The sequence below is a fragment of the Entamoeba histolytica genome, genomic scaffold, assembly GCF_000208925.1.
Source record: "Entamoeba histolytica HM-1:IMSS scf_1104750518829 genomic scaffold, whole genome shotgun sequence".
NCBI classification, from domain to species: Eukaryota; Evosea; order Mastigamoebida; family Endamoebidae; genus Entamoeba; species Entamoeba histolytica.
The window spans coordinates 1-23,376 of NW_001915058.1; the positions used below are offsets into that span (position 1 = coordinate 1).

The window sequence follows — 23,376 nt, forward strand, 5'->3', positions numbered from 1 at the left end:
ATTACTCAGATAAAAATTATCCAAAGCGAAGAACAATGGAAGTTTGTTTTCAAGAGTCAAATGACATAAAAAGGAGTTAATTGATGTAGGATGCTCATGTTATTTGTGATCCATTAATTGAGGTAGAAGGTCGTGTCTATTCATTATATGCAATCTTTGATGGACACAGAGGACGTACAGCAGCACAGCATTGTGCTAAAATAGTTAAAGATAAAATTAAAGAAGTTTTACAAAGAAAAGATGAAGGGTTTGAAGAAATGATGCAAGATGCGATGTATGAAATGGATATGAGTTTAAAAGAAAATGGAATTGAATATTCAGGATGTTGTGCATTAATGTGTATTATTGAAATAAAAGACAAGAAGAGAATAATTCATATGGCAAATTGTGGAGATTCATGTGGAATTATTATAGGAACAAATGAAGTAATTCCAATGAGTGAAGAGCATAAAGCAACAAACGAAAATGAAGCAAAAAGAATTAAAGAAAGTGGAGGAATGATAATAAATGGAAGAGTCAGTGGAGATGTAGCAGTTACAAGAGGGTTAGGAGATCATCATTTAAAACAATGGGTTGTGTCAGAACCATTTGTTAAAGAAGTAGAATGGCAAGAGGATTACAAATATATTGTTCTTGGGTGTGATGGGTTATGGGACACACTCAATGGGAATCAAATTAAAGAAGTATTAGAATCAAATAATTGTGAATTTACATCATCAGCAAAATCATTAACACAATTAGCAATTGGAAAAGGATCAACAGATAACATCACTACAATTGTTCTGAAATTATAATTAATAAAATTTCATTTCATTTTTGGATTTGTTTTTAAAAAAGGTTTAATAAATAAAACTTAAAACCCTTAATGGGTATTTCCAAGTTGAAAACATATTTAAGTCCATACACGAGACGATTAAAGTTATTTTGGATAGCCGAAAAATATTTTTATCAAAAAAAGAGAGAGACAGTACTTATTGTTGATTCAAGTTCATTTATTTTTGATTTGTTATTACATTTTAATCATGATTTACAAGCAGTAGAAAAATTTCTTAAAGACTTAAAAGGAATTTGTGATGAACATTATATATCATTAATATTTGTAAGAGAAGGAATTAATCCATCTCGTAAAGCTACAGAATTAATTCGTCGAATTGAACAGTCTGTTACAACTAGAAATAATTTTTTTGAAAGTCCACATACAGTCAAACAAGCAAATATTCAAATTTGTATTCTTCATATTAGAACAGCATATCATCTTATTGTAAAAACAGGATTTCAACTTATTAGAGCATTTTCAGAAGCAGACCCATTTATTATTGCAAATTCTATTAAAAGAAAGGCTTATGCAATTATTTCTATGGATACTGATTTTTATCTTTCAAGTGCTTTGAATGTTATATTTCCATATCAATTTATTACTTCTATACTTCTTGCATGTTCAAGAAAGAAGTCATTAAATCAAATCACTTTTGATGGAATTTGTTGTGAAGACTGTAAAAGAAAAATAAATGTTTCAACCTCATTTATTCCATATTTTAGTTGTTTGTGTGGAAATGATTTTACTAAATCATTTAATCAAAAATTACTTAAAAAGTTAGGATTGTGCTTTAATTATAACACCATCATACCTACAGTTATTGATTTTATTCAATCATTTACAGGTGATGAAAATGATTTACATCATCACATTCTAAATTCATTAGACAACGATGAAGAAAAAGAACAATTTGAAAATGGAATATATCAAATAAATCGATTAACTCGATATATTCCAGAAAAACCAGTTATTATACCTGGAATAGACTTATATAATACTGAACATTCTTATTCAACTACATTAGGTGCATGGTCTATTGCAAGTAAACACAGTCCTTTATGTTATCCAAATTATCTTTCTCCTTTAAAAGCAACAAGGAAAATAAGAAAAATAATTTATAGTATATTTAAACCAAATAGTACTATTACTGAATATTATGATGATGGAGAAAAAAAACAACACACTGTACATAGTAAAAAATTAGATAATGGTGATATTTATTGGTGGTTAAAATCAATAGGATTTGAAGACTCTATTTTTGATTTTGTTAATTTATCAATGAACAATGAATTACCTTGGTGGAAAACAGTTTTTGCAATAGTAATGAAATATATATCAACAAATTGTCCTAACTTTAAACATTATAACTTTTTGTTGTATGAGTGGTATGTTATTTGTTGTGACTATCCAAATCTAAAACGTTTTTCAAACATAAAAATACCAGGTGATGATCATAGAGATCCTGTCCATTTGTTTAATTATTTCCATTCAGTATGTTTTGATTTCAATGAAGTTTTGATTGATTACGTTAATATATCTCCTGACTATCTCATCCCACTAACAGTTCCTTGTATCTATCAATTTGTAAACGAATTTACAATTCAGTCAAATGTTGATTCTAAGATTGATTTGTTAATTTCGGAAGATAATTTCTTTGCTAAATTATGTCAACTAGTTGGATTTTGTCATGAAACAGAACAATAAATATCTAAAACTAATTAAATGACTTTATTATTTGTTTTATATTTTAACAATATACTCCTATTGTTCTTAAATCTACCATAAAATTAGCCTTTAATTAAGATAATAATAATTAAAACACATTTAATGAGTTTTTTTTAGAAAATAATTGCGATTGAATGGAATTTAAAACTATTATAACGAATAATTATCATATTTTTTTTTGGTTAAATAAATTATTGTCAAGAAAACACTTAAACAAAATACTATTGAAAAAAGAATTGATGAACCAATCTCTCCTTATTGTTGTTATTGTTATTAGAATGATAGTAGTTTAACGGTGTTAGTAGTAATAGGGGATATAATTGGTTTAAATTTATAATGAAAAAGACTTATGTTATATTTTTATATATTAACACTAAATTAAATATTAATTAAAATATTTTATAACAAATTTTTTTATCAATTATTTACATACCCGTTTATATCTTTTCTTTTTTGAGTTGTTTGAAGGGGGGATTAGAAGGAGCAAACTACCACAACTTTTTTTGTTACTAAGAGAATGACTTAAATTAAAAAAAAATTATGATAATATAAAAAGAACAAATGATACAATAACAGTTGGATTTAAAATAAATCATAAACAACAAAGAAATAACAACAATGGTAATAAGAAGTTTTTTAAAATAAAACTGAAGAAAAAGAATAATAAATAATTATTAATTTATAGTAAAGATTTAAAAGTGATTTTTAAATAAAAACTCATGACAATAAAGGAATATATTAATATTCAAATTTTTTTTATTAGAAAAAATAAGAATAATGATGAATTTATTAATTTAAAGAAAGAAAAAAAATTAAAATTTGATAAAAAAGATAAAAAAACTAAATCAAAAATGGAAAGAGAAGAAAAATTAAAAATGGAAATCAAAAAGAGACTTTCTAAAACAACATATAAAATTCAAGGATATTGGGATGAATTAGAAATGGCGAAAGTAATAAGTGTATTAGAAACTGTTGATTCCCCTTTTTTAATTAATTATCGTAACTTTGTATATTCTCTAGAACCATTAAGTCAAGATAAAATACCATTTTTAATGAAAAAAGTAGCGAGAAAAGGAGAATTAACATTTGAATCAGACCCGATGCCATATACTTTAATGGATTTAATTAATGATGAAAAAGATAAAAAATTAAGTATGGATAAAGCTATGACAATTATTGCTCAAATATGGCTTGCTTTAAATTCATTACGTAATATTTCTGATTATATTCATGTCTTCTCTTTACATCCATCAAATATTATTTTAACAGTCATCCCAGAAAGTAATCCACCTATGTTTCAAGTTCAACTTACTAGGTATATTCCATTTATTTTTAAATCAACTCTTACTCTTGAAGAAAAAGAATATATTTCTCCTCAACAATTACATTATATTGAAAGAGAAACACAAAAGATAGATCCTCGTTGTGAAATATATACATTTGCCTCATTAATTTGTAAAATATTTACAAATCAACTTCCTTATAATCCTTCATTAAATATTCAACAATTAATAACATCTTATAGAAACATTAATAAAGTTATTCAAATACCACAAATGAATGAATTTCCTGAAGTTAAGACATTAGTAGAACATTTAATATTGCAAAATTCTAATTGGGAATATACATATACTGACCCTTTTCTTATTCAAGCAAGAAAATGTACATTTAATGAATTAAGAAGTAAAGCAGAAGATTATAGTGTTATTGATGAAATTGGTTCAGGAGCCTCTGCTTTTGTTTATCAAGCAATTCAAAAAACAAGAAGAGGAGAAAGAGTTGTAGCATTAAAAGAATTAAAAGTTGATAAAGAAATGTTAGAATTTATTCAAAATGAAGTTGAAATTATGAAATTATGTAAACATCCCAATATAGTTGAGTTATATGATAATTTTATTAATGACGGAAGTAGTCTTTTTAAAAAGAATGACAAAGGTAAATTTGCTGAAATTGTAATGGAATTTTGTGATGGAGGAACATTAAAATCTTTTAAAGAAAATGAATATCCTTTTGATCCATTTCCAGAGAATATGATATCACATACATTAGTTGGAATATTAAAAGGATTATATTATCTTCATACAGAACATCATATTATTCATCGTGATTTAAAACCAGAAAATGTCTTATTGAAAGTTGATCCAAATAATAGACACTTACCACTTGTTAAAATAGCTGATTTTGGTCTTTCTAGAGTTCTTGATAAACAAGAAATGGCAACAAGTTATGTTGGGACACCAGTTTTTATGGCACCTGAAGTATATTTAAGACAGTTATATAATTATAAATGTGACATTTGGTCATTAGGAGCAATGTATTATTATTTAAGAACTGGGATGTTTCCTCTTGGTGATTCAAGGTCACGCTTTGAAAATAATTTAAAGAAGAAAACAACTCCTCCTTATCAAGAAGTCTTTTGGGGAACAATCCCTCAAATTAAAGACTTCATTTCTCATTTAATAGTGTTTGATACGTCTAAAAGATATGGTTGGTCTTCAATTCACAAACACCCTTATATTAAGACATTATTTGGAAAAAATAACCAATTTTATTAATTTTGTTTTAGTCATTTTAATTTTAATGGTTATGATTTTTTATAATATTTTTTCTTAACTTATTAGAATTTATTTGTTTGTTTTTCTTCTCAAAAAAGATGTTTTTGTTCTCTTTTTCGAAATTAGTTCAATTCATTACTATTAATTTTTGTTAATCAAATAATCTTTAGTTCAAGAACTTGAAAGCCACTACCTTTATTCAATGAGCATTATTCCATTTCAATGGTGCTATATTCTTTTATTTTTGAGTATTGAGATAGTAGGAGAATATTGTGATTGGAATAAAAATGTGTTTGAAGAATGTAATACTTGTAGTCCATGTCAATTTAACTATAACAAAACAGGTGTTTTTATCATCCGTAATCGTGAAACAGAAACAATGAAATTTATTCAACCTCATGACACTTATTTCATTTTCAAAAACGTTTCTTTAAAAACTTTAGTAATTCAAAATCAAATTCAATCAACTTTTGACTTAAAAGAATTAAACACTTCATTCATTGTTCTTATTAATGATACAACAATTAATGGAGACTTATCAGTTGATAAGATTCTTTCTTTTCAACTCAATTTTTGTTCTCCACAAATTGAAATTCAGAAACAAAACCCTATTTCTACTTCCTTAAAAATTTCCAAAATTAGTTCTGATTATTTCATTTCCACTTGTTTTGCACCAAATCTTCTCCGAATTAATGAATTTATTTCTATACATATTGATAAGCTTTATAGTTCTTTTGGCTATTTATATTCAACATTAATCATCAATAATCCTATTTTTAATTCTCCTCAATATAAGTTTACATTAGTTAAACAAAATGATTTGTTTCATTATTATTTTTATGACCCTTCGGTCTTAACGATTTTAAAACAAGAAGTTGTTAATTCGACATTATTTACTACTTTATTTCTAAACCAAAATAATATAGATTTATATTTATTTATTTCTTCAATAAAAATTTATTATTCAATACCTTCTCTTTCTCTTCTTATTCATTCATATACAAACGCTCAATTTGATATTATAATAAATGAAACAATTGACTCATTAACATTTCATCACAATAATGATAATTTTACTTTTTACTCTCTTACTCAAGGATTTCTTCAATTCTATGAATCTGATGTACAAGATGGGATTATTTATACTATTAAGACATCTTCATCTTCTGGTATTCTTCATATAACTAATCTTCAGTCTCATATTGTCTTTGAAAATTTGGAAGAATCATTTCATTTTCAGTTAAATTCTTTTCAATATATTTTAAATGCTCAAAATGGTTGTCAATCATCAATTATTTCTTCTGATTTATTTCAATGTTTATCTGACATGAAATGTCCTAAACAAAAGTTTTTTGATGAAACAAAAAATATATGTCAAAATTGTTCTACGTATTGTAGTAATTGTATAAATTCAACATATTGTATTTATTGTGATGATGGTTACGTCAACCGAAATGGTATATGTTATGATAGAAGTGATATTTGTTCATCTAATTCTATGTCAAGTTGTTATTTTTGTGATACAAAAAACTCATATTTCATTGAGTCATGTAGAGATTGTTCTTCTCATTGTAAATTATGTCAAGAAAAAAAAGTTTGTCTTCAATGTGAAGACAATTATTATCTAAACCAAACTAGGCAATGTGTTAAAACTGATATTCATCAAGAGATTATGGTACAAGATCATATTATATCATGTATATCTGGTTATTATTTAAACAATAATCAATGTATTTCTTGTTCAGAATCTTATGGTTTAGGTTGTCAAATATGTGATTCATATCAATGTATTTCTTGTTCACCTACGACTGTATTTCTAAAAGGATATTGCATTATTCCAGAACATTGTAACAAAATTATTAATGGAGTTTGTGTAAGTTGTGAAGGATTATTTTATACTAATTTTACTTCTTGTATAGACTTTCATGAACCAATCGCTACACCAAGTCATTGTTTATTAATGCATTTAGGTCAATGTATTGTTTGTAATCAAAATTTTTTTAGATTACCTAATGGGACTTGTTCAGAATACCAACCTGACTATTGCGTTGAGCCAAGTCAACTTGGATGTTTTAGATGTGAAGATGGATTTTTTCTTGATTTAAAAGGATCTTGTTCACCTTGTATAGATAATTGTAGGTATTGTGCAAACTCAACATATTGTCTTCAATGTAAACCTCACCACTATCTTACAAATTCACACGAATGTCTTAATGCGTCTCAGTTAAATGATAATTGTGAATTAATTACAAGTTTTGGAAATGGGTGTGCTGTTTGTCAAAAAGGATATTATCGATATGGTCTTGATTGTGTTCCATGTAATAGTTCGTGTTTATCATGTCAAAACTTAGATTCATGCCTTGAATGTAAGGATGGTTATTTAATGAATAAAGACGCGAAGTGTGTTGCTTTAAATGAAACTATTGGTTGTATTAATATTACCTCAGAACATATTGGATGTGACAGATGTGCTGAAGGGTATTATTTAGAACAATATGAGTGTGTTGGGTGTCCATTTAATTGCAAAGAATGTTATAAAGAGAAATGTGCATTATGTTTTGGTAATGATATTGTTATTTCAGGAGTATGTTATCCAATGACAGCAGTCAATCATTGTATATCAGTTAATAATTCACAGTGTAGTCAATGTAGTATTGGTTATATTGTAAATTATAATGGAACACGATGTATATTAAAAATACAAATATCTGTTCATATTTTTTTCTTAGTAGCAATAGTTGTTACAATTATTTTTATTATTATGATTATATGTTATTTATTAAGAAAAATATACTTTCCTACAGAACAACAAAAATTTGCATGGAATGAATTTATATTTGATATAAGAAAGAAAAAATATAAGTTGCTAGAAAATTTTGGAGGTTTACTCATTAATACACAAAAGTTAATTTTTGATCAATTTAGAGAAGGAATTCCTGTTAATGTTTCATCAGAGAAAACATTTATAATAGCAAGCATAAGGAAAAATCCATTAAAAATTGATTTTATATTAAACCAAAAACCTCAAAGATATGAATTAACAGTAAGTCCAATTACTATAATATTAAAAAAGAATGAAGGATGTATTTTTACATTTAAAGTTAAACCAATGTGTTCTTGTACGATAAATGATCAATTTACTATATTATATGAAGATGTTAGAACAAATAAAATATTTAAAAAAAATATTAGTATTGAAGCACAAACAATTTTATCAACATTAATTGATTATGAAGAAATTACTCTTATAAATAAAATAGCACAAGGCTCATTTAGTATTGTATTCAAAGGAAAATTTAGAGGAAATACTGTTGCTATAAAAAGGATGAAAGATTTATGGAGAAAAGATGATTTTGAAGAATTTAGAAAAGAAATTGATTTATTAAGTAAATTCAAATGTCGTTATATTATTCAATTTCTAGGTGCTGTAATAAATAAAAATAATGTTAGTATTATTACAGAATATGCTCCTTATGGAAGTTGTGAACAAGTAATGATTAAATCAAATGAAAATCCTAATTTAATTCCAAACATTCAACTTAGAATAAAAATAAGTAAAGACATTTCAAAAGCAATTCAATATCTTCATTCTAATGGAATATTACATCGTGATATTAAATTAGCAAATGTATTAATTATTTCTTTAGAAGATGAAATGGAAATTAATGCTAAGCTTAGTGATTTTGGTTCATCTAGAAGTCTTAATTTTTTAGTAAAGAATATTACTTTTACTAAGGGAATAGGAAGTCCAATTTATATGGCTCCTGAAATATTACAAAGAAAAAATTATACAACCTCTGCTGATATTTATTCTCTTGCAATTTCTTTATTTGAAATTATTGAATGGAAAGAAGCTTATCCAGCAGATGACCCCAAATTTAAGTATCAATGGCAAATTGCTGAATATGTTTGTAAAGGGAATAGACCTAAAACAACAGGAATTTCATTAAAAATTAAATCGTTATTAGATTTAATGTGGTGCCAAAATCCTGAAAATAGAATACCCATTGATGTTGTTTTAAAACATCTTCAATTAATGTGAATATTTAATTTATTGTTTAATAGTATTATTTCATTTGACACTTTTCCAATTTCGAATATTCAACAAATTTTAATGCTATGGCTATTGTGTAATAACAATGTATATTATAAAGAAAAACACACAAGACATAGAAATCCAACAACATACAATTAAAAAAGAAATGTCAATAACAATAAATGGCAAAGAAATAATAATGGTAAACGATACACCAAGGAAAATGAGATTAGAAGACGAAAGACACAAAGAAAAACAAATAAAAAACAAGGTAAATACAATAACAATAAAGATTATACAAATAACAAATAAAAATGAATAACAATAAATGATATACAAGAAAGAATAAAAAGAATAACAAGTGAATGGAATGAAGGAGAATACGAAGAAATACTCAAGAATTATAAATGTAAAAAGGAAAAGAAGGTATGATATTCAACAAGAAATATATTCAATCAAAAAGAAAAAGATAACTGAAAGAATAAAGAAAAAAAATAATAAAGAAAGATAATTATTAGATACATCCACAATTGGATTTTATGATTATTGAGAAGTGATTATTTCATTTTCTTCAATATGCTCTATTGGTGTAATAGAGTTCATTTCTAACATGCTTGCATTAGATTGTTCTTCTTCTAATGTGCTGATGGAATTGAATATATAAAACATTAAGTCTTTCATATTTTTGATAATTATTGTTTGTAGGATTTTGGGGAAGTGTAATTGTAATTTTAGTGTTTTTAATCTTCTTACTGATTCTTTATGTATTAATCCATTTATTGATAATATTACAGATATTATTTCTACATATATTAATTCTCTATTGTTTCTTATTTTCTCTTGTAATTCTTTGTATTTATTTTATGAATATAATTTAATTCTAAATTATTATCTTGACATATAACAACATCTATAATATATCATTTCTTTTCTTTCATATTTTGATATTATATATCTGGTTTTCTAGCATGGAATGAATTATCACTAACCAATAAATCAATATTGTAAGTTATGACTATTTTATCATTATTAATACATTTTGGAGTATTATTAAAATCAATTGAATCAAATTCATTAAAATGGGTAATTAATAAGTGTTTAAATATTTGTTTAAACATAATCATGTTTTAATATTTGATTCTTTTTCATTACAAGACATCCTAACAAGATATGACTAATAGATGCTATTGTGTTAGGGCAATGTTTACAATATTTTAAAACATCATTTTGGAGTATTTTTGATTTAATACTTCATTTCATACTTACACCTTCTTGCATCTTTACTATTTGGAGGAATGCATTTCTTTTTATGTTTAATGACCTCCATGTGGCTACTGTTAATTTCTTATCATTGAAAGTGCCATTTGCACATCTTATATATTCACCACATTTCTTTTCTTTCCATTCATTTAAGTATATATCATTTAATTCATTATTTACAAATTCAAATACTTTTTACATTGTGCTTTCTTTCATTTAATTCTATTACATTCATTAATTCATTAAAATTAATATTCTTACAAAATGCTTTCTTCATTCTTTTAATTATTCAATTTGGATTTTCTTTTATTGTTTCTATCATTTCTCCTATTCTTGTGTTTGATATTTATATTTTAAATATATTCTTAATAATTCTTTAGCGCATTCATCTCTTGATGACATTAATCCTAATCCCATTTCATTTATTTTAACATATAATCTACTTTTTGGGATATTTCTACTGTATAATTGGAGTTGTATCAATGATTTTCTTATCTGTTTATCTATCTTCTCCAATTCTCCTAACTTCCATTTGACAATACAAAATCCATATCTTAATTTTGAGATTATATCACTATTAATCTTTCTTATTGTATTGAGAATGCTATATTTCATAGTATTTAATGATGATAAAATAGAAGATACATCATTTAATATTCTTGTACAGTATTTGTTGATATTTACTTTATCTCCTATTTTTATACCAAGACATTTATAAGGATTATCATTAGTTACTCTTGGTAGTTCAGCTAATTCTCCATTTATTTGACTATTAATATTATTCATTATCCCACTCTTTTCTACATTAATTTTTAATCATATTCAATTAAATATTTCTTTAGTTAATTTGTGTGATTTCCATTTCATCGAGGCTATTAGTCATTATCTTTAAATCGTCCATATATAATATGTGGTTTAACATGAATTGTTTTTCTTCTCCATTCATTTTAATATTTAATTTGCTTATTTGTTTATCTAAATGTTTAGATAATATATCAATAGATAATACAAATAAGAGTGGAGATAAACTGTCACCTTGTATTATTCCTCTTTCTACATTAACTATACTTACACTTTCTTGATTGTAATACAAGTTAAGATATGTATTATTTAATATGTATAATATACTATTAATTACTACAAGTGGGATATTAAAATAAATTAAACATTGTTTAATCCATTGGTGGTTAATACTATCATATGCTTTAGAGACGTCATAATATCTTTCTACCCACTTCCATTTAGTCTTTAATAATAATTGTTGGATTATAGTGTTGTATAATAATCATTCTTTTGATGCATATGTGTATTTCTTACATCCAATTTGATTTAATGAAAGTTGTTTTTCAATTGGATTTAACATCAATTTGCTTTCTATTTTCATCTTTAATATTGATGTATACACTTTTAACAGACAATTTAAACAAGTTATTGGTTTGTAATTCTGTGGGTCTAATTTATCTCCTTTCTTATATATTAATATTGTTCTTCCTTGAATAAAATGAATATGTATTTCATTAGGATTATTTAACCATTCATTAAATAATTTTAATAAATATTTCATTGGTTGTTCTAAATGTTTAATCCAAAATCCTTGTATTTTATCAATTTCATTTTACTTTCAAATTATCAATGAATTTAATAGCACAATCTAATTCATTGGGAGTGATTATTGCCATTCTATTATTAATTCTATTTTCATTTAATATTTCATATAAATTAATATTCAGGAAATCTATATTGGTATTAGTTTCATAGATTCATTTCCAGAAATTAATAGTGGAGATATTATCTGGATATTCATCTTCTTTAGATTTATTTAAATGTTGCCTTTTTCCATATTTCATCATTTTATAATTCAATCTTATTCTTTTCCAATTATTCTTTCTTGCTTCTATTTCTATTCTTTTCATCTTTTGGAGGTATTTATAATAGTTTATTTGTTCAATTGTTTTTATTTTAATATGGTATATATCATTTTTCTTAATATGTAATATTCTTTTTAATTTCATATATTGTTTATTATGGAGTAAATCTCTTATTCTACATATTTTTGATTGTAATATTCTTTCTATACTTTTCTTTCCACTTCTTTCTTGTTTATTTTTATTAATGATGTTAATAGTGGAAGATACTGATTTAATATAATGGTAGTAATAATCTAATGTATTGATTATTATTTCATTTTTATTAATAATATTAATTATTTGATGTATTTTCTTCTTATTGTAATAATAGTTAATAAATTGTACATCTTCTTGTTCTTTCATTTCTTCTTCTTTAAATATTTTCATTACCTCCTCTTCTTCTATTTCTTCTTTCTTGTTCATTTTAGTTATTATTTCTTTTAATTCATTATCTTTCCATTGATGTTTTATTATTTCTTCTTCCATTATTCTATTTATTTCTCTTTTAATTTCATTCTTTATTTTAAATGTCTTCTTTATTATTTCTTTATATTCATTAATATCATTTACTTTAATTCCAAATTCATGTATTAATCTTTCTATTATTTCTTCTTTAAGTTTGACCTCTTAATTTTCTTTCAAATAATTTCAAAACAAAACATTTATAAAGTGTTAAAATTTCTTCTTCTCTATCTATTTGCTTCATTTTTTGATTATCTGATTCTAATGTGGTGATCTTCTTATGCTGAATATCCATTTCTTCAATGGATTTCTGCGTTAACTTTCTTTTTTTTTTGGAAGATCATCTTCACACGATGATATTTCATCAGCTACTACCACATTGGTTGAGAGGTCATTTACTATTTGTGTTTCTGATGAGTCTGTTATATTGTCATTTACCTCATCTTTCTTCTTTTCTTCCTGTGTATTTTCATTTTCTAATTTAGATAATTTATCTTTCAAGAATATTAATTGTTGTGTTAAATTATTTACTTCAGACATTTTCCTTTCATATTCAGCAGGGAATTTAAATATTCTTTTATCACATTCTTATTTTGTGTTTAACTCATTCTTATGAATATTCTTTAATGCCATAATATCTTTAGTTAGTTTCTTAATGATTTATTCTTTTATTTGTATTTCCTTTTTCATTTCTTCTTTCTCTTTCATATCCTCCTCCACTTTTTTCTATTTCTTCTACTCTTTTCTCTTCTTCAATATCCTTCTTTTTTTATTAAAATCTTTATCATCGTCTTCTTCACTTTCAATACTCATTACATAGTTATTATATATTTTATTATCTTTAATCTCAATTGGGTTGTATTGGTTATTGTCTTCTTCCATCGTCATACTAATAGTCTCTTCTTCCATTCTGATTGTTTTGGTTTTTTCTCGTGCAAGAAAATACCATCTTCTCCATATTGTTGATGATGTATATTCTTTAATCTTAGTATTTTTAATTTCTTCTACTTCTTGTGGTGTAAGTATTTTAATTTCTTCTTCAATGAGTCTTTTCCATTATTCTTGGTTTTGTATTTTAATCATTTCTTTTCTTTTATTTCTATTTTGTTTCTTATTTTGATATTGTTTATATCTTCTTTGAGTGTTATTGTGATATTTATTTCTATTATATTGATATTGTTTATTTCTATTGAAATTTTTATTAAAGTATTTATGACGATGATTATGATTGAAGTGATGAGTGAAACGATTTGTATCATCTATGTTGTGATAATTATTGTTATAATTATTATTGTAATTATTATTGTAATTATTCATGTATATCTGTCCATACAGATAATACCTATTTTCACTCATTCTTCTATCATTTATATTTCTTGGATGATATGAATTTCTTCTTTTTTGATTATTTGTTTTTCTATATTTTTTGTGGTGTCTCCTGTAATGCATCTTTTTTTCATGGAACAAAGAAATAAAATACAAATAAGAAAGAATAGAATAAAAATGGATGAATGAAAATTAATTATTTTTGATTTTATGAAAATGATTGATTATATGAATAATATATTTTATATTCTTTTTTATTATGTATTGACACTTTTGATTATATGTTTGTATATTATTAATTCTTTAATTTATTCTTCTTTTCTTAGATTTCTTTTATTTCAGTGCATTCTAAAAATATTGTGTCTTTATTATTATTCTTTGAAAGTGAAAAATAATTTTGAAGTATAGAATTATCATATTTATGGAAATGTTGTTTTATTTAATCTTTCTGGTTTGTATTAATGTTTCATTTTATTTTTGATTATTATCGTTCCAGTATTTTCATCTTATCTTTATTCGTTTTGTTTTATAACATCCTTCTTTGATTAATTTAAATACCATAAATTAAAAGAAGAGAAGTTGTTGAATATAATGTAGAAATATTTCAATTGTGTTAATTCGTTCATTCATAATTCAAATAAAAGACATCAATAACCATTAATAATTAATCATATGAGCAATAACAACCCCAACACAATCAAAATGAAAGATAATATGAATTACTTATATAATATGTGCTATTTTCATAATACAAAATCACAAAAATAATTCAACACCATATAACACAAAATAATGAATAAAATCACTCAACAATTTTCATATTATATCATCTCAAAAAATGAAAATATGATTCATCATATTTCATTAATGAGACTCTTTTTGTTTCTTAAATTTTTCTGTTAATTTTTCTTAAATATTTCTAAAATCTGCGATGAAGTGACAAATAAAAATGAGAAAATTCATAAAAAACTAACAGAAAAAACTAAAACTCCTATTTGATAATACATGTCATCATCCAAAACAAAAGCATCTGCTCGTTTAATATTACATACGGATGTAATTATTTTACCTGATAATTTATGTGGAGTTATTGAATTTGAAGCAGTAAGAATGTGTGTAATTAAAAGTATAAAAATTACATTAACTGGACTTGTGTCAACTAATACAGACTCTAAATTTAATATTCCATTTCCACCGATTGTGGGAAGGGCTTATAGACCAAGTGTTGATAATTCTATGACAAGACACGTACAACCATTTTGGACATATACACAAGATATTGTTGGTGATTATCAAGTAATGGGAAATGTTTTTTACGAATATCATCCTGGTAAACATTTATTTCCATTTTGTATTCCTCTTAAGAATTTCCCACATTCTGTGAATGACCCTAGTTTATCTCAATCACTTTATTATACTGTTTCAGCAATAATTTCCATTAATTATCCAGAACTTGTAAGAACAAATGTTGTTCCTTATTACATTTTATTCAATAAAGAACCAAAATATGTCGTTGGACAACCAACAAAAATAACAGTTCCAACTAACAGTGATGTAGATATGGAATTAAATTTTAAAAGTACTTGTTTAAAAATTGGTGATGAACTTTCTTTTAGCTTTCATATATTAAATAAGTCCAAATATGATCTTGAACCATCTTTAAAACTATTAGTTGAATTTCAAAATTCAATTCCTATAGTATTAAAGAAATATAAATTGGAAACAATTCCTTCTAAAAATACATTTCTTTCTATTTTTAAAAAGAATATTTCTAATGAAGTGAATGAAACAATTCGTGAAGTTATACCACCTGGGTTATTCCCAACTTCAGATCATCCAAGTGCAACAGTAAAGTATAGCGTTTTATTATTAGTAAAAGTTGGACCAAAACAATATCAATTAATGTCTCCTATTATTATTTCACCTGAACCTCCATCTAATCCACAAGTTTTATTTGATGCCATAAATAAATACCCTGTTAATGTTATTGATAGAACAAATGATTTTAGAATTCCATTCCAAGGTGTTCATCCTCCTCCTCCATTAAATATTCCTTTTGCTAATGGAATTGAAGAAGTAAGTTTAAAAGATAGTACTTCTGACCATTTCTTTGTTGACCATATTAATCGTACAACTATGTTAACATTACAAGGAGGTGAACAACAACCACCATTCCCTTATCCAAATTGGAGAAGCGTTGTTCTTCCTCAAGGATATGTTATGTATTATTATCAAAATGAATGGTGTTTTATTAATCTCTTCAATAACCAAATTTCTTATGTTGACCCTCGTCCTCCTCAACAAAGAATACCGTTTTATGCTACTTCAAGTGAACCATTAGATATTATTATCAAAATTAACTCAGCACGTGGTATCCCATTAATTGAAGGAAAAGAACCAGTACTTTCATTCCTTGTTGATGATTATACAACAACAAATGATGCACAAGGGCAAAAACATTATGTTATTAAGAGTCAAACTCCATCTCTTGAACCACAATTACCAATTCATGAAATTACTTTAACTGGAAATACAAAGAATAGAATGAATGTTCTTATTAAAGTATTCCAATCACATACTTTTAATGAAACTGTATATGGATATGCTAATATTGAATTACAATATCTTCCAATGGGAGTAGAAATGACTGATTGGTTCCCATTAATTGGAAATGGAGTTGAGTCTCTAGGAATAGGGGAAATTAATGTCAGTGTTTGTATGAGAAATAAAATAAATCCACAAGAAATTCCAATTTGTGTAAATTGTGTAAGTTTATTAACAAAAATGTGGTATCCAACTGGAAAGAATATAACTGTAATAGAAAGAAATGAAGAGAAATATGGTTCAAAGTATCGTAAAACTAGACCATTTATTCAACAATTTGATTATGAGTATTATACCCCTTATGTTCTTCCTGATAAAATCACATATCTTCGTTTACTTCAACCAAATTAATTCTTTCTTTATTGTTCTTTTTGTTTTGGTAAGAGAACTTATTAATAATAAATTATGGAAGAAGAACCAAATCATGACCAATTTTTTGATAATAATAACACTATTAATCTTTTATTATTCAATTATCCTGAAGTTACTATCCCTCATCTTATGGATGAATTTTCTGAACAAGATGATATTATACTTCATCAGGGAATTTATGTTAATACAAATAATATTAAACAACAACAAAGAGACTACTTTTTCAAAAGGATTACTCAAAATAATGAATTATGTACAAAGCCAATGAAACGGTCTTTTGAAAATGAGATGTTCATTCAACCAATAACCTCTCCTTTTGAGTCAACTGAAGAACAAGAAAGTTTTATTAGTTCAAACTAATATTGTTATTTATTACAAAAAAAAGACAGGGTTTTTTTTAAAAAAGAAAAAATAAAAAAGAACTTGAAAATAATAAAAGAATAATCAAAAAAAATAATAAGAAAAATAAATGAAGGTATCAACACATGGAAATCGTACATCATTTGGAACACCTTTATTTCAACCAAATTTTAATGAGCAATCAAACCATTATGATTTTCAATCAGATGTACCTAGAATGTCTTTATTAGATGATATTGCAAGACAAAAACAAAGTGTATTAAGAACACCCCAGCCAAGAAAGTCATACTCTATAAAACAAAACGATTTTTTAAATACATTTAATTCTAATTCTACATTTGGTGCATTACCACAAAATATTAATGAAGAAGATTCTGTCATTCTTCGTGATTGTTCTATGAAACAAACACCAGAGATTCTTGAAGCAATTCAACCTTATGGTAAGGTTATTGGGATTGAAGATGCTGGAGAGTTTGGAGTAAAAATTAAATTTGTTTCAAGAGAAAGTGCAAGAGATTTATTATTAATGAGAAGAATAATTATTGACGGCAAGCCATGTGAAACTCTTGACATTCCAACTTTCATGAATCTTCAACGTATCAGCCAAGCATCAAAGACCAATCTTATTTTTATCCAATACCAATCATTTTTTGCTAAATTTGTTGAATTCTTAAGAGGATTGTGGAATTGAATAATAATTTTGAACTTTTTTATTTATTTTAATATTATATTTTGTAATATAAAACAAAATATATTTAACAACTCCAAAAAATTGAAAAAGTCTAAAAAAGGAATATCTAACAAATCACGTGACGACACATCACGGTTTTGTTTTTTTGATGGAAAAAATCATAAAAAACCAGCAAAAAAGATATTCAAATGAAGAAATTGTATGAAAAAAAAGAGATTGAAGACTATACATAATTTAGAATTCAAAGAATCAATGAACTTTAAAGTATTTTAAAGTGTTAAGTGTTTAAGATGAAAGCAAGTTCACCAAATCATAAAATTAAAGAGAATTATGAAGTAAAGAAGTCATACAAAGCAACTAATTATCAATGTGCTGTAGAAGGTATTCTTATTGCATTAATTGCACAACATTGTACTATAGAAATAAATAAGCCAAGTAAGAAATGTCTTGTTACTCAACAATTTATTAAAGTAATAAGAGTTAATTTTAGCCAAGGAGATTCTATTAATGTCTCTATATTTATTAATAATAGATGTAATGAAAGGAAAGAACATGAAATTAAAATGAACTCAAATGTAAGAACAGCTACTAGAAGAATACAAAGTTATAAACGTATTGAAACAATTCATTTATTAATTGATATATTAAGAGAATATGGATATCTCTTTAAGTCTAAATATGTTGAAGGGAAAAAAGGAGTTCTTAAATTAGAGAATGTTACAGCAATATACTATAATAATAAACTTCTTCTTAATATTAAAACAATATTTGAACGTGGAATAAAAATTATTAATTACTTATATCATAGAACTGCTTCTACCGGAATGGCTTTTCGACTTTCTTCTAAAAATGAATTTCTTTCTTCACTTCTTTATGGTACTTCAAATGAAGGAAATAATTAGTCTCTATTTCAACCTTGTTGTGAATAGAGTAAATTGTTCATTATTCTAATTTGAATTAATGTTATTTGGAGGTTCAAAAAGTCAAAAGTTTCCTATTAATACAATTGATGTTATTGTTAATACTTAAAATATTTTGTTTAATTGTTGCTATTTATAAAAAGTTGCTTTTGAAATGTAATTCTTCATACCAATTAATTGTTCTTTTATATTTTCTTTTACTACTATAAAAAGAATTAAAAAAATAGTTTTAATGAATTTTCTTCAATTCATTTATTCTTTTTGTGTTGTTTCAATGAATGAGTCAATTCTTTTACCATTACCACAAACAAATAATTTTCTAATTTTGTTTGTTTCTTCAACAGAAAGAATTAATGATTTAGAATCAACAGCTTTCTTTCCTGTTTCTGCAACAATGTCTACGTATTGATTTTTTCCTTCTCCTAATTTTTTTACTAATTTTTTATTAATTTGATAAACAGAAATGATTCCAGCTACACTCATAACACTTGGATAAGAAATACAATTATATCCTTTCTTGTATGACATAATATCTCTTGCAGTAATATCAGTATTACCAACTTGTTGCATTAACATTTTAAGTGCAGTAGTTTCTTCAAACATAGTTTCAGCTAAGAATCGTTTAATATTATCAGTAAGTAATTTATGTTGTGAAGTAAATGCAATTTGAATTAAATTAAAGACAAAACGTAATATAACTTTACAATGATAAACACTAGCTTCTTTAGCATAGAAACTTACATAATTCCATAATTTACTAGTATTACTTGATTTACTTTTCATTCTAATAACTGCAGTAAATAATTTATCAAAGAAATCTTGCATTTGTCCTTGTTTAGCTATTTCATCACTAGTTAATGGTTGGTTTGGAGTAGGCTCTTTTGGTGGATGTTGTCCAAGTACTCTTAAAATAGTAGCATACATATCTAAAATTGAATTTAATAATTTTGGTTCTATTTTTTCTTTCATATCACGAACAGAAGAAGAAATAGCTACATTAACAAATAATCGTTTATTATCTGAAAGTAATTCACATTGTTCTTTAACAGAATAAATATATTTAAGGCAATCAATCAAATGAGCAAATAATGTTTTATTATGATACTTTTTCATAGTTGGATCAGTTACAATCTTATTAACAATTTGTATAATATTATCAAGACTTCCTGATGATACTTCAAGTGACTCAAATTTTTCAGATGTACCTGTACAATTACTTCCAAGTTTATCATTAAGAAGACTTTGTTTTAATAATGTTTTAATTACACTAATTATTTCTTTCATAAACATTTCATTATCAGTATCTACAGCTTCTTTTAACATTGGTAAACAAATATCTGCAAAGAAATAATCACCAGTAAATCCTTTCCAAAAAGCATCATTACTTGTAATTCTTGCACACTCTTTAATTGCAAATCTTACTACTTGACAAATCATTTGAATAAATTCATCAGGAGTTCTTGAATTTATCATTAATTTAAATGAAGACAATGAATCACGAGAAGTAAGTTGTTCAAGTAATTGACAACGACAATCTTTTGTACACATAATTTTTTGAAGAACTAAATGGGCACAATAACTAGAATAATAATATTCTGTTTTGATAATTCTTTGAATAACATCTGTTGTACTAAATCGTTTTAATGTTTGTAAGTATCTCATTACTTGTACATCTCCCATTCCAATTATTTGTTGTAAACAGAACATAGCTAATGGTGCAATTTCTGGTACTTTCATTGCTTCAGGAATATCACTAAATAATTTTAATATATCACTATCTTTTTGTGACAACATTGTAACACTACTTTTAACAAGGTCTTTTAAATTTGATTCTTTAGATGTACTATTTGCAATGAGAGAAAGGTAATATGTCATATGAATCATTTCAATAGTATCTCCACATGGGATAAGTTGTTTCATTTGTTCTATTAAATCAAAGTGTAATTCAAAAACCTCATAACTTCCATATGCAACAAGTCTTGAAGCAGCATATAATGTTTCAAGTTTTTCATTCATGGAAAGTTCTTTATTTCCAATAATAAATTGTGCAATGGGAGTTTTACCATAATGAAGAAGTACTTCTTTACCAAATGAAGCTAATTTAGCAAGAGTAAATGGACAAATAGTTTGTAATGAAAATTTAAAGAACCAAATAATATTTGGTGAATTTAAACATTCTTTAAATATATCTCTAATTGTTCTTCCTTCTATACCTGTATCTAACACAACATTAAAGTCATTAACACTCATTGGGAAGAATAATAATTTATACATTGCATTAAATGCAGGTCGTTCATTTTTCACTGTATTAATGGCAATAGTAACATTTTCATCTTTCTTTGATGAACACTTATTAGGATTCTTTTCACTTAATCTAGCTGCTTCAACAATAACATCAAATATAGAAGAAGCCTTATTTGCTTTAAACAATAATTCATCTTTAGCTGTTTTTTCCTCTTTATTTTGAGCTTTTCTTGTAAGGATATTCATTAATGAAATACCAACTGCTTGTGCAACAAGAACGTCTTGTGGTTCATTAAATTGTTTCTCAGGAACAACAAAAGTATTTTCTAATTTAGATAATGCTAATGCACCTCTTAGCTCATCTTTAAATTTAGAATTAGCAATATAACTTTTACGAACTGGTTGTTTAGCACAATTAGAAATATTAAAACAATCAGTTGTTTGTGTAAATAAGTGCTCTTCATGAAATCCTTCATACTCAGCTGACATAATTTCTGTTAATTGTGCTACATCTGACTTTCTTTCTGTTGACATCTTTACCATTAATGCCGCTTCAATTTCTGATGCGTGTGGTGGAAGAAACCCTGCACTTGAAACTTCTTTAATCCATCGTTCTACAGCACTTCTATATGATTCATATGAATCAAAATCTGCAACACTTGGTTCAGATGGAATAAGAATTGAATCCCATGGGTCTTTAGTTAATGGGAGATTACTTGTAGATGGAACATAAAGCTCAGAACCAATAGGTTTTGGTAGTCTGTAATATGATGCAAAGGCATTTGTTTTATTTTTCCATTCTATCCAAGCAGCATCATATTCTTCAAATGTAGAATAATTATCAGGTTGTGGTCGAGATGGAATAGCTGATAAGTTATGTGGTACATTTTTAGCATCAACAATATAATTTATATCAACTATTTCCCCACTTGGTGTTATTATGTGTGGTTTGTTTTTGTTATTACTTGGTGTTGATTGTTGAATATCAGGAACTGAAAACCCTTTGTATTCTTTCAGACTTGGTGTTATATATTTTCTAACTGTTTCAAGTTCACCTGGTGTTTGTGTTGATGACATGAATCTGAAAATTAATTTTTAGTTTTTTTATATTCTTAAAATAATTTTAATGTTCTATTTTTATTAATAACAATATATAATTATCTTTTTTTTTGTTATTTTCTGACTTTAGCAACATTAGTCTCATTAATGAAATATGATGAATCATATTTTCATTTTTTGAGATGATATAATATGAAAATTGTTGAGTGATTTTATTCATTATTTTGTGTTATATGGTGTTGAATTATTTTTGTGATTTTGTATTATGAAAATAGCACATATTATATAAGTAATTCATATTATCTTTCATTTTGATTGTGTTGGGGTTGTTATTGCTCATATGATTAATTATTAATGGTTATTGATGTCTTTTATTTGAATTATGAATGAACGAATTAACACAATTGAAATATTTCTACATTATATTCAACAACTTCTCTTCTTTTAATTTATGGTATTTAAATTAATCAAAGAAGGATGTTATAAAACAAAACGAATAAAGATAAGATGAAAATACTGGAACGATAATAATCAAAAATAAAATGAAACATTAATACAAACCAGAAAGATTAAATAAAACAACATTTCCATAAATATGATAATTCTATACTTCAAAATTATTTTTCACTTTCAAAGAATAATAATAAAGACACAATATTTTTAGAATGCACTGAAATAAAAGAAATCTAAGAAAAGAAGAATAAATTAAAGAATTAATAATATACAAACATATAATCAAAAGTGTCAATACATAATAAAAAAGAATATAAAATATATTATTCATATAATCAATCATTTTCATAAAATCAAAAATAATTAATTTTCATTCATCCATTTTTATTCTATTCTTTCTTATTTGTATTTTATTTCTTTGTTCCATCTATTTCTTTCTAAAATGTTAATCTATTTCTTTTATTGTAATTTCTCTTATTTCTTCTTATGTTTTTTTTTCAAATGTTCCATCAATAATATTCTCCGTTTGACTCTTCTCGTATTCTTTCTTTTTATTTCTATTTTTGTTTTTTAGTATTAATTGAA

General features: G+C 25.1%; 9 protein-coding genes across 9 annotated transcripts, besides 3 other annotated features; 8 read left to right on the forward strand and 1 right to left on the reverse strand.

Moving 5' to 3' along the window:
• Window positions 1-35: 35 nt before the first annotated feature.
• On the forward strand, window positions 36-812 carry EHI_167620 (protein phosphatase domain-containing protein; the record flags this gene model as incomplete). Its single annotated transcript, XM_001913941.1, has 2 exons — window positions 36-41; window positions 90-812. 2 exons carry the CDS (start codon window positions 36-38, stop codon window positions 792-794), a joined length of 711 nt encoding a protein of 236 aa, XP_001913976.1. The 3' UTR covers window positions 795-812.
• A 53-nt stretch (window positions 813-865) lies between these two features.
• Window positions 866-2,521, forward strand: EHI_167630 (uncharacterized protein; the record flags this gene model as incomplete). Its single annotated transcript, XM_650499.1, has 1 exon — window positions 866-2,521. One exon carries the CDS (start codon window positions 866-868, stop codon window positions 2,519-2,521), a length of 1,656 nt encoding a protein of 551 aa, XP_655591.1.
• Window positions 2,522-3,261: 740 nt separating this feature from the next.
• Window positions 3,262-5,097, forward strand: EHI_167640 (protein kinase domain containing protein; the record flags this gene model as incomplete). Its single annotated transcript, XM_650500.2, has 1 exon — window positions 3,262-5,097. One exon carries the CDS (start codon window positions 3,262-3,264, stop codon window positions 5,095-5,097), a length of 1,836 nt encoding a protein of 611 aa, XP_655592.2.
• Window positions 5,098-5,299: 202 nt separating this feature from the next.
• On the forward strand, window positions 5,300-9,139 carry EHI_167650 (tyrosine kinase, putative; the record flags this gene model as incomplete). Its single annotated transcript, XM_650501.1, has 1 exon — window positions 5,300-9,139. The coding sequence occupies one exon, from the start codon at window positions 5,300-5,302 to the stop codon at window positions 9,137-9,139; it is 3,840 nt and encodes a 1,279-aa protein (XP_655593.1).
• A 40-nt stretch (window positions 9,140-9,179) lies between these two features.
• Window positions 9,180-9,641: a repeat region.
• Window positions 9,622-13,573: a repeat region.
• Window positions 13,408-14,213: a repeat region.
• An 880-nt stretch (window positions 14,214-15,093) lies between these two features.
• On the forward strand, window positions 15,094-17,043 carry EHI_167660 (uncharacterized protein; the record flags this gene model as incomplete). Its single annotated transcript, XM_650463.1, has 1 exon — window positions 15,094-17,043. One exon carries the CDS (start codon window positions 15,094-15,096, stop codon window positions 17,041-17,043), a length of 1,950 nt encoding a protein of 649 aa, XP_655555.1.
• Window positions 17,044-17,097: 54 nt separating this feature from the next.
• Window positions 17,098-17,424, forward strand: EHI_167670 (uncharacterized protein; the record flags this gene model as incomplete). Its single annotated transcript, XM_650464.1, has 1 exon — window positions 17,098-17,424. One exon carries the CDS (start codon window positions 17,098-17,100, stop codon window positions 17,422-17,424), a length of 327 nt encoding a protein of 108 aa, XP_655556.1.
• A 109-nt stretch (window positions 17,425-17,533) lies between these two features.
• Window positions 17,534-18,115, forward strand: EHI_167680 (uncharacterized protein; the record flags this gene model as incomplete). Its single annotated transcript, XM_650465.1, has 1 exon — window positions 17,534-18,115. The coding sequence occupies one exon, from the start codon at window positions 17,534-17,536 to the stop codon at window positions 18,113-18,115; it is 582 nt and encodes a 193-aa protein (XP_655557.1).
• A 290-nt stretch (window positions 18,116-18,405) lies between these two features.
• EHI_167690 (uncharacterized protein) lies at window positions 18,406-19,017 on the forward strand (the record flags this gene model as incomplete). The annotated part of the gene is made up of 1 exon (XM_650466.1): window positions 18,406-19,017. One exon carries the CDS (start codon window positions 18,406-18,408, stop codon window positions 19,015-19,017), a length of 612 nt encoding a protein of 203 aa, XP_655558.1.
• Window positions 19,018-19,287: 270 nt separating this feature from the next.
• Window positions 19,288-22,356, reverse strand: EHI_167700 (uncharacterized protein; the record flags this gene model as incomplete). Its single annotated transcript, XM_650467.1, has 1 exon — window positions 19,288-22,356. The coding sequence occupies one exon, from the start codon at window positions 22,354-22,356 to the stop codon at window positions 19,288-19,290; it is 3,069 nt and encodes a 1,022-aa protein (XP_655559.1).
• Window positions 22,357-23,376: the final 1,020 nt, after the last annotated feature.